Consider the following 11,952-nt stretch of genomic DNA (forward strand, 5'->3'; position numbering starts at 1 on the left):
TAGTACCTCAAGTTATTTGGATACATCAGAAGAAAGTTGTTTACAGTTGCCTTGTGGTCTTAGAAAAGTTAAACACTTGATTCCTGTGTTGTAGAGGGCGGTATGTATTCGCACGGGAGGGTGTTCTTGACTTGTACTTTGCTAATGCTTGGTGGCCCCTACAACGGGAGACAAAGGGAGACTGAGTGCCACTCTTGTCCGCATGCGGGGTTCCCCTGGGAAGGGGAGACGGCATATTGCAACCGGCCGAAGTCATCCGGGGTTGCTGTACCATGCGAAGCATCCCTGAAGGCAGAGAATACACACTGCATCTCCTGCGACCAGCCCCAGCAAGCATCCTTCCCCTTCCAGCCTAAGACCGCTGCCGCGTCTCCCCTGGCAACCAAGTTGGGAAGAAGAGAGGCGAGGCAGAGTCACGTGTGCTCCCGGGACTTCCGGGTTTCAGTCGTGACTTCCGGTTGTCAGTCTCCTGACGCGCGGCGACTGCGGCGGGGACGCGGTGGAGGCCTGGGCTCGGCGGGCCGGCCCCTCTCGTCCTCGTCCGCCCGTCCGAGATGCATCCGCGGCGCCCCGACGGCTTCGATGGCCTGGGCTACCGGGGAGGCGTGCGGGACGATCCGCCTTTCGGCGGCCCCTTCCATGCGCGCTCTTTCGGCTCTGGGACCGACCTGGGCCACTGGGTGACGACTCCCCCGGACATCCCGGGCAGCCGCAATCTGCACTGGGGCGAAAAGAGCCCGACGTACGGTGTGCCGTCGGCGCCCACGACGCTCGAGGGCCCCGCGGAGGAGCTTTTTCCCGGCGGCGGCGGCGGCGACGGCCCGCGCCCGGGCCCGAGCAGCGGTGAGGGGTGCGGGGCCCGGCCGGGCGGGTGGGCCGGCGGACTCCGGAAGCGCGCGCAGGGCAACCACACCCTCTGCCCTCCTTTCGTCCTCTGCCCTGAAGAGAGCCTCTTGTGCACGCGATTTGTGCTCCGGGATCGCCACACTAGGTGACATCAGCGTAGCCTAGGAAGCATTGGTTGGAGTGTTCAGGGGCCCGAGAACGTTACCACCGGTGGCCTGAAGCAGGGAAGAAATAGATTATTCTTGCCTGATTCACAGTCAGATCTCTGGCAGATTTGGTTAATTGAGTCATATCTTTGTGTTTTGGAAAGACTTTTTTTAGCACAGGCAGATTTGGGTTTGGAACCTGGCTCTACCAATCATAAATTTAAACATTTTTGTCTGATCCCTCGTTAAGACTCGCCGAATAATGTAATTTTTCCGTGCTAAATAAAATGAATAACGGTATAATAATTAAATATGCACAGTAGGATAATTATTCGTTTCCTTCCCTTCCCCTTTCAGCACGAGAGTCCTGATTTTAAACCCCAAATCCATAAACCCCTGTCGTTTTCCCTTCTCGTCATCTGACCTAAAACCTCCACTTAGAGTTAGAAACACCGCTATAACTTGACTTTGTAGGCCATTACTCTTTATGGAATGTCAGAGAGCGTCAGTTGCAACAGTGCACGAACCACATATGTTTAAAGTCCTTTTTTTTCTTGTAATATAATAGCTGACTTCATTCTCTGGGAATAACAAATTGTATCATTAAGTATTAAACATGCTGTACATGATCGTGATGCTCATTTTTTAGTTTTCACTCGGAGTGCAGAAGTGCTTGACTGAGCTGGAAGATCCTGATTGTTAGGGAGGACATGAGGTGGTGAAGGGGGATCCGGGGCTCATCCAGGGTCGACCGTTAAGCTTTTGGTTGTCCTCTCATTTGTTTCATTGTGTTGTATGGGGCCAAGACTAGTGCTGGGGAACTCTTTGAATGAAGCTCTGAAATGATTCAGAACACAGGTATGATTGCTGCAAAGTCACCATCTTAGGCAGTAAAGTTTTTAATCTTTTCTTAAATTACATTTTGATCGTTCCAGCGAGGGGAAACTTGCTAACACAAGCAGTTTATTTTGAAGCTGTTACCCAGTAATCGAGTAAAACTTCGCAGCAAGTAGAGCCTCACATAATCGACAGCACTAAGCCTGCCTAAAACTCTTCATAAATGTCATGTTATTTTAGGATTTGGGAATTATAAATAAGTACCCAAAAGAAAGTACTTCAGTATGACAAGAAGCTTTCTAGCTTGTACGGTAGCATGATTAATAAAAACCCAGAGACCGAAATTGGGGTTCAACCTGAAGGTCAGAAAAGCAAAACAGCCAGCTACTGGCTCTTACCTCTCTACCTCAGTTCACAATAGTGATCCTGCCTCCAGGAATCTCAGAATGAGACTGTATCTGAGAGCTTTCTCCTCCCATCTTATAGTCTTTTCTAGGTCTGGGATTAAAAGCATGCATCACTACTGCCAGTTTCTATGGCAAACTAGTGTGGCTCTGGGACTAAAGGTGTGTGTCACCACTGCCTGGTCTGTAAGGCTGACCAGTGTGGCTGTTCTATTCTCTGATCTTCAGGCAAGCTTTATTTATTAAAATACAAATGAAACATCACTACATTGTACATCTTTCCGGGCGAAGCAGGTGGTTTCCCTAGGAACATGCTTCCGTGGCCTATTCTTATAAGAGTATTGACGTGATAAAGTTCATCGCTTCATTTGAAATGACAGAAGAGAGAGACTGTCTCTTGTGAATGTTGCTATTTCATGTCTACTCCCTGTCTAGGTCACTGTTAGGGTTATTCAGGAGGAAGACTTCTATTCGGGCAGTGCATAGGAGCTTTCAACCGTTAGCTTTCCTGCAGGGCTGTAGAAGAGGGCACATGTGTACCTGGGGTCCTGCCACTTAGACTGGATCAAGCAAATGTTCGTCAGCTCTTTCCAACGGAAGGGCATAGGGAGAAGCTATACCTAACCTATACTGATAGCACCAGTACTCTCAAAATAACAATTTTCAGGTATTTTACATACAACTATTGTCCCTTAGTAATAGCAGGTGACTGATTGTACAGCATAAGTAGTCAGTTTCTTAGTGTATCAGTCATGGGCACCCATAGAGAATTTTGGAATGATTGTAATCAGAAATTAAAGCTGACAATGCTTAGATTCCATCTGTATACAAATTTGACATAGTCCTTACAGGGCTTTAACACTTTTTCAGAGAGTTGCCTTTGATAATATTTAAACTTTCAAGGTTTTATCGTTTAAAATAGTCACAACTTAGAAACGTCCCAGCTTACAAGTCCTTGTGGCAATAGTCCGTTGGAATGACGGTAAGAGGTGCGTTCCGTGGAACTTGCTACAGCACCGCCAGAGTCACTCACCATTTAAATCACCTCTATCCCACATCATATTCTGATGTTTAAGTGAATAACATGTTACTCTAAAATTTTGGTTATAAATAATGGTTATAAGTAATCATATCCTTTTTATTTTAGAGCAGTTGAATAGATTTGCTGGATTTGGTATTGGACTTGCAAGGTAATGTTTATTCTAATTTTTTTTTGATTTAGAGTTTGGCCTTTAATTATTATAATATTAAGTAATTAACATTCTTCCTTTAGGTTTTATTAACTCTGTAGGATTTGATTATTTAGAATCCATAACTTGCTGGGTAGTGGTGGCGTATACCTTTAATCCCAGCACTCGGGAAGCAGTGGCAGATAGATGGATCTCTGAGCTCCAAGCTAGCCTGCTCTACAGAGTGAGTTCCAGGACAGCCAGGGCTACACAGAAAAACCCTGTCTTAAAAAAAACCTGCCCCCTCCTCCCCTAAAAAAAAACCAAAAAGAAAGAATTCATAACTTGATTTTTCTCTAGTAGAAGTAGGAACCAGTCATCTCATTGTAGAAAGAAAGAAAGGAAGGAAGGAAGAAAGAAATTTTGTAATGAATATAGTAGTAACTTTCATGACTCTATCAGAATTGAATAGAATGTAATCTTCCCCCTCAAAGTGATGTGATTGATGAGCCAGCTCTCTAAACATGCAGTGGTACCCAGGTAGTTTTGCAGCAGAGAGACTCATTTTTGTTTTTATTTACCATTTGATGGTCGCTTATAATGGTCATTATAACATTCATCAGTATTATTTATGGTATTATGAAGATTCACAAATATCGGACTTGTGCATCGCTTATCCTTCATACCAAAATGGCTATCATTTAAAATAACCAATAGAATGACCTTATTTGCATATTAAAAACTAAGGGATATTTGTGTCAGCATAGATAGTCTATTTTCTATTTTGCTAATCTTTTTAGCCTAATTTTTATTCTTACAGCTTAATGCCAGTTTATATAATATGTATGTATATTCTAATACTTATAATATACACACATATATATAAACGTATGCACACATAAATAAATACATATGTCACTATTAGTACTTAAATACACAACTGTAATTATTTTGGGGGGAACATATTAAAAAGAAATATTTGATATATAAAGTAGTAATTAACATGTTCATTAAAAATCCTGTAACTTAAATACCAAGTATATCAAAATAAAAAATTCTGGAATGAGGATCTTGAAAAGCAAATGACTTTTCATGTGAGAATTTTGTTCTTAGAGTATTTTCTGAGAGGGAAGTTAGGTGGTTAACCTTTTTCATATGGAGCTCTATTTTCGTCTTTGTACTCTATAGAAAATACATATTTACAAGTTTGTGGATCTAAATTTTATTTATATTCAATTTGCTATTTGCATTATTTGCAGATGTATAGATATTAAATTCCTTTATTATAAAAATGTAAGAATAACCTTGGGTATATGTATATTATAAATAAAATGTGTGTAAACATTATATTTATACTCACATATAAATAATTTCTGCATAGTCTCTTCACAGAAAATGTGCTGGCCCATCCTTGCATTGTTTTACGCCGCCAGTGTCAGGTAAATATAAGCATTTGGACTTCTGAGATAAGCCTAATCCTAACTAGAAGCACAGAATTCTGATAAAATGACATGAAATCTTACACCCATTATTCTATGTGAAATGCCCCAAATCTATAATACTTCAGTTCTCCAACTTTTTAGTCTTAAAACTTCTTCAAAAATCTTAAAAGTTATCAGGACTCTGAAGATGTTTTGCTTATTTGGGTCATTTCTGCCATGATTTACCATTTCATAAATTAAACCTGATATAATACTGATCTCATTAAAATAATAATGCACTCGTCAGATATTAACAAATAATCTTTGCAGAAATTTATGTTTTTTTTTTTTTTCTCAAATGTCTGTCATAATAGGAGCGAGCGCCTCACATCTGCTCCTCCAGTAACTCTGTCGTAGAGTGTAGGATGCTCTTGAAAACAGGATTATGTTTATTCTTTTCTGTGTCTTCTGATGCGACACCGGAACTCACTAAGTGGTGGTGTCTTGTGTGCAGTGTGAAACCTCAAGTAACCTATTTTTTTTTTTAAAACTCCATTATATTAAAAGATTCCTATTGAGCTGGGGATGCCTATAATCCCAGCACTTGGGAGGCAGAGGCAGGCAAATCTCTGAGTTTGAGGCCAGTCTGATCTACAGAGTGAGTCCTAAGACAGTCAAGGCTACATAGAGAAAACAACAACAAAAATTCACATTGATTTATAATGCATCCAAATATATTATAATTTATATCACACATGATTTTCAGTCACCCTGTATTTGTTATTTGAAAGTGTTGACTCACTGAGTTATGTGTTCAGATTCTAAAACACCAGTGACCCCACAAGAATACTTTTATTAGTGTATATTCTTAATGAGATGTACGTTCCCCTAAATTCTTTTTTACGTTTTATTAAGATGTATTAATTATACAAAATAATTGCACGAAATTATGACATTTTCGTACATGTATGTCATGTTCTTTGTTTTTTCTTGTCCCATTACCTTCCCTTGTCCTTCCACCCAACTTCTTCTGGTTTACTTTTTAGTCCCCAAAAGTGCACTTCCTGCTTTCATGTTTTTTATTTCATATTTTTTTCTTTAATTTACAGAGCATCCTATATTTTACAAATGAGAAAATGTCTGTTGTTTGTCTGAGTCTGGTTTACTTGTAGTCAGATCTCTAGTTTCTTCCAATGTATTTTTTTTTTGTGGCTGCATAATGATAATCATATGCGTGCGTGCGTGTGTGCATGCGTGTAAGCGTGCATGCATGCACGTGTGTGTGTGTGTGTGTGTGTATGTGCATGGGTGTGATGTGTGTGTGTCTAGTCTGATTCCATAAGCTGGTTTCTGCGACTAGTGAAACAAGGAAAAGCTGCTGAGGTGTCTCCGTGTCTGCTGACTGCGGTCCATCTGCTATAACCTAGCATACAACTGAAGAGGCAGTAGCTCTGGTTTTAGTTTCCATGAAGGACCTCTGCAGAGATTCCCACAGTGACTGTACTGAAGGAGAGTTCATTTTCCTCACATAGTCACCTGCATTTGCTTTTGTTTGTTTTCTTGGTGATAGCCTTTCCAGTAGGGTTGAGATGGAATCTCAGTATGGTTTTGATTTACATTTCTCTGCTATATAATGGTGTTTAATCTTTTTGGCTAATGGTAGTATTTCCTTTGCCTACTTACTGCTTGGATTATTGGGGGTTTTGGCGTTTAATCTTTTTAGTTCTATATATACTTTGGATAGTTAGTTCCCTGTCAGATGGCTCAGATTCTGTGGGCTCTTTGTTTACTTTGCTGAAAGAAGCTTTTTAATTTATGCGGTCCTATTTGTCAATTCTTATTACTATTCCCAAGTTATTGGTGTCCTTTTCAGAAGGGCCTACCCTTCACAAGGATTTTAAAGTGTAGTTTCTATGTGTTTCTTAGCCAGAACAACATTCTAAATATTACTAAGGTGTTTCCCATTTGTACTTGGAAAAAACTTGAAAACAAACACTCTGAGGATCTTCTTCTTTTTCAAAAACAACAACAAAACAAAACATAAACCAATCACCACCAACAAAAACCACCACCAAAGAATAAGAACAGCAGCAGCAGCAGCAACAACAACACACAAGCTCACTTTGATAATTTACAAGTACACATTTGTTCTGAGTATATAGTTGAGTGGCTGAGCATATACTTGGCCCTAGGTTCAAGTATCATTACTACAAGGAGAAGATGTATGTCCCAAGTGTGAAGGTAATAGTTTGTATGAAAGTAAAAGTTTGACAGGGTATTTTAAAAAAGGAAAAAAATGATGTTCTGTGATAAAAAGTGGCTAAGTAGGTTGCAATGCATCATGTAAGAATTTTCCTTCAGGACAGCTGTCTTCTTTAGGGAACACACAGAATGTTAATTAGAAAGGTGCTGTGTACTTTAGGTCAGCTTCATATAATTACCCTTTGTACTGCTTCACCAAGGACACTATCAGATGGAGATTGCTTTTCCTTCCTGTGAGTACCAATGTGGAGAATATCACTGAGAAATACAACTGATGCTACTGCTTCGACTCATGGAAGAGAATCAGCAGTTTGTTCACCCTTGTTGTACCCATAGCGTGCTGTCAGTACACGAAAAAGGCAAACGGTGCCTGAGTAAAATCTTTGAACTCGTCAGGCCCCTGGTGAGGTAACGGAGCTCCCAGCAATTACTGGCCTGCATAGTAGCAGGTCCTGTTATGTAATTTTAGTTCTTTGCCAGATCATCTCCCCACATAACATTAAGATAATATAAATCAGTACAAATTAATCTGTTTATACTTGTCACTGAAAAATATGACTGCATAGAGAAATAGGACTACCTGAATAGCAGATGCCTCAGAACAGTAAGATTGATTTGCATATATTTAAATTGTGGTAACTACATTTATGATCTAGTATTGCATCATTTTGACACATTTGGCTGATTTATGATTTGTCTATTTTTTTGTAAGCCATAGTTTAAAAAATGCTCAGCCAAAATGAGTAAGAGATTTAATTCCAGAGCTTAAAAACCTCACTTGTCAAACAGCAAGATCCTCTCCATATCTTCATTACTAAGCATTTTATGTGGTAGTCGGCATGTTGCCTTTATATTGCCATATGCTAACATGAAATGGTTTATTTGTTGTTTAATCTGCTCTTTAGATTTTCATGACTTACTATTTCTTGACAAAACAGAAAAGATGATATCTATTCTTACAGGTTAATTACCATGCTCGGCATTACCATCTCACTCCATTTACAATCATCAACATTATGTACAGCTTCAACAAAACGCAGGTGAGAACCTATTCTATTAAAGCTATGTATTTAAGCTTGTTTAGCATTAAAGTAAGAATTCTACTTTGAGACAAGGCGGTGATGGCACATGTTGTTGATTCCAGCACTTGGGAGGCAGAGGCAGGTGAATCTCTGAGTTTGAGACCAGCCTGGTTTACAGAGTGAGTTCCAGGACACCCAGGGCTACTCAGAGAAACCCTGTCTCAGAAAAAAAAATTCCTCCTTTGAGTCTTCCAGAATTTTACTTCATTCAACGAAATTGCAAAGAACTATGCTAAGTTCCAAGAATTTAGCAGCAGAGAAGGTAATGTTATACAATCAAGAGAGTTACAGTTGGTCACAGAGACAGAAATGTCAGCAGAAGATTGCAGTCCAGTACGAGAATGATAAAGTCCTGATTAGCATATAGATGAGAGGCATCGTCACTGCTCTTCATTAGCCTTCTCATTGCTGTAACAAAACACCTGACAGAAACATATAAGGAAGGAGGGGCTTATTTTAACTCAAAATTTAAAACATGATAACATGCCTCCTGGGCTCAACATAGTCCATAATCGGGAGGCAGAGAAACATAAGTGCAGACACTTAACTTTTTTGGCCTTTCTTTAGCTCTTGATGGTAAAGAAATGATGCTGCCAATTTTTAGGGTGGGTCTTCCTCCTCGGTGAAGTATTTCCCATCTGTTTACAGTGAAGATTGGCTGCCACAGCTGGGCTGATCACAGGGTATGACGAGGGACAGCTGTTGAGAAGAGACACTGTCTCTCATGCTTGTATGTTCACTTGTCAGAAAGTCTGCTTCTTACAGCTGAGGGCAAAGGTTTCATGTGTTGACGTTCAAAGGCAAAAGGGAAAGAGGTTGTAAGTTTGGGTACCAGGTATTATGCAGTAAATAGTACCTTGTAGCAGAGGTGGAGGGTGAGAGGAAGATGAAAAAAGAGCCAGAGAAGTAACAGCATCATAAAGGGCCTTCCATGGCCTACACACTTTATCCTAAAGCCCAGAAGAGAACCACTGAAGATGTTTCAGAGTGACAGCAGGATTGTTCGCATCAAATTTGGAATTTATATATTTGAATTCTAGGAACTTTTCTACATAAATGTTTATATACATATGTAAAAGTAGTGTACCAGGCCGGGTGGTGGTGGCGCATGCCTTTAATCCTAGCACTCAGGAGGCAGAAGCAGGTGGATCTCTTTGAGTTTGAGACCAGCCTAGTCTATAGGAGCTAGTTCCAGGACAGGCTCCAAAGCTACAGAGAAACCCTGTCTCGGAAACGCCCCCCCCCCCAAAAAAAAATTATGTATCAAGGATGTCATATTCTGGTAATAATGTTCATAATATGGTTCATATCATTCATAATAATGAACCAAGAAATTATAATATCTAGCAAGAGGATACCACTAAAACAACGATGATACATTCATGTGGTAAAACACCAGGTGGCCTTTACAGATAAGAAACTACTCTGTGTGTACTGGGTTGTTTTTTATGTTTCAAGATATATCTGTTAAAAATGAACAAACCAGAAAATTATACATCTTTGCATGCACACAGATATCTGTTCCATGCTGAGCTGTCTCTGGAGACTGGAAGATAAAAGCCTCTGCTAAGGGACTAGGATGAAATAGAAACACATTTCTAATTTTACAGTATTGATATTTTATTTTCTTGCTCATAGATAAATGATAGTAATAACACCACTGCTGTTATTATAGTAGAAACAGTGAACTCTTGTAGTATTAGATGTATATAAGTAATAATGTAAGAATGGTGAAAAGAACATAAATTTATAAGAATCTGAGAGAACTTATAGAACTTTGGTTGATTAGATAGGAGGAATGAGAAACATGATTTGGACATAAGTATGAAGGAGCTGTTAAGGGAAATAGGAACTACAAGAAAGAAGGAAAAGAAATGGTGCTAATGGGTATGGTTCAATGAAGTCAGGGATGTACATAATTTGAGATAGCTGTAGGTCGTAGGAATAGCTGGACTAGTAGGGAGTTGAATATAGAGATACCTGAGGTTTTTAATAGGTCATTTTGGAGCACCTAATTAAATGGAGTATTCATCTGGGTCTAAACTAAGCTACCATGAAACATTAACAGTTGAGGCTACCGTAGTGCCACAGGCCTATGACTTGGGTTCCTGGGACTTGGGAGGTTGAGGAAGGAGGATCAAGAGTTCAAGGTGAGCTACTACATAGGAATTTGAGGCCAGCATGGGTTATGTGTGAGTGTGCCTCAGTAGAACAAGAACAAAGTGGTAGAAATCTACCACTATTAGATTTAGCTACAGTTCGGTAAGATTTATATTAGAGTAATAACATATTAGGAAATATCAGTAAACCTTCAATGTTAAGTTTCATTAAGAAGTTTTATGTTTCATATTTAGGCATTAACAGAACTATTTTTATTGTTTTTGTTTTGATTTTAGGGACCACGAGCCCTATGGAAAGGAATGGGAAGTACATTTATTGTCCAGGGAGTCACACTTGGAGCAGAAGGCATAATTAGTGAATTTACACCTTTACCAAGGTACATGTGTGGCCTTTTTCCATCTTAGTTTTATAATCAAATATGGAAGCCAATATCTTGAATCTGAAAATGTGTCTGAAAAAGCACAGAGAAGAAGGTCAGTCAAGCAGCTCTATTAGTTACACCTTGCAGAGTGAGGGTGTGATAGGGACTTCCATGTCCTAGTGTCTTTCCTTCCTAACTGTTGTTGCCAAGTGGCAAACAGGAGTATGTTACAGCCTCTTTAAGTAGCTCATCTGATATAGTGCGCGGTGTGATTTGTGCCATAGTTAAATAAGCCCATTTCAGGATTACCAGGATACTAACCTGGAGTTACTGGTATGTATTAAAAAAATAACTGAAAATTGAGATAGAGTCTGAATTAGAGTAAGAACTGACCTGGAAGGAAAGGAGCTCCTTCCAAAAAAAGGTGCCAGTATACCTGGTCGGTCTCATGGAACTTAAGACAATCTCGGCGACAGAAAGAAGCAGCTTGTGCTTGGGAATGGAAAGAAGCAGAGATGCTAAAGTATGGGCATGTCTTTTAAAATGTTTTTTATTTATTCTTTGATAATTTGTATGGGTATACAAGTATCTAGGTCCTAGCCATCTCAAAGCCTCTCCTCCCTCCATGACTGTGTTTTTGTAATGGCAATTCTCTGTGGGCCTGCAATCAAAAACGTTTTATCTGTTCTTGACGTGCTTTGATCAAGGATATTCCCAAGAGGTAATATGAGAGTATTGCTTCAGACTGGCTTGTAGAGAGCTGTGCATTAATTCTAACCACACTGGGGCCATTCTGAGTTGTGGAGCAGAACAGAAAGTGCTGAGTTAGGAATACACACTACGTGTGTAGCTGTAGCTGCTTTTAGGTTGGAAATGGGAGTATCAGGAAGTGAGATTTTTTTTTTTTTTAATGGGAATGCTAACCAAGGTGGAGAATTCAGTAAGAATAAAGGAGATAAGAAACCTAACTTTCAATAAATGGAGTTTGAGATTTTTGTCAGACCTGTAGGGGTTGTTTTAGTTACTTTTATATTACTGTGAAGAGACAACATGACCAAGGCAACTTACAAAAGAAAACATTTAGTTTGGGATTTAGCTTCAGAGGGTAGTAGAGTCTATGGCATTGCCAGTCGGGCAGGCACGGCGCTGTAGCTGAGAGCTTACATCTGGTGCACAAGTTTGGAGCAGAGAGAGAGAGAGAGAGAGAGAGAGAGAATGAGAGAGAGAGAGAGAGAGAGAGAGAGAGAGAGAGAGAGAGAGAGAGAGAGAGAGAGAGAGAGAGAGAGAGAGAGAGAGAGAGAGA

The 11,952-nt window shown here is 39.9% G+C and overlaps 1 protein-coding gene across 1 annotated transcript in view; it reads left to right on the forward strand.

Moving 5' to 3' along the window:
- The first annotated feature begins 475 nt into the window (after nucleotides 1-475).
- Slc25a46 (solute carrier family 25 member 46) overlaps nucleotides 476-11,952 on the forward strand; it is a 28,429-nt gene continuing 16,952 nt past the window's right edge. The window contains exons 1-5 of the mRNA XM_050135094.1: nucleotides 476-843; nucleotides 3,381-3,423; nucleotides 4,784-4,841; nucleotides 8,048-8,125; nucleotides 10,564-10,664. Of these exons, the coding sequence (XP_049991051.1) occupies nucleotides 555-843; nucleotides 3,381-3,423; nucleotides 4,784-4,841; nucleotides 8,048-8,125; nucleotides 10,564-10,664 (569 nt within the window). The 5' untranslated portion in view covers nucleotides 476-554. The remainder of the gene's footprint in view (nucleotides 844-3,380; nucleotides 3,424-4,783; nucleotides 4,842-8,047; nucleotides 8,126-10,563; nucleotides 10,665-11,952) is intronic.

The sequence above is a fragment of the Alexandromys fortis genome, unplaced genomic scaffold (assembly GCF_014885135.2).
Source record: "Alexandromys fortis isolate MF-2015 unplaced genomic scaffold, M_Fortis_MF-2015_v1.1 scaffold_25, whole genome shotgun sequence".
In the NCBI taxonomy this organism is placed as follows: domain Eukaryota; kingdom Metazoa; phylum Chordata; class Mammalia; order Rodentia; family Cricetidae; genus Alexandromys; species Alexandromys fortis.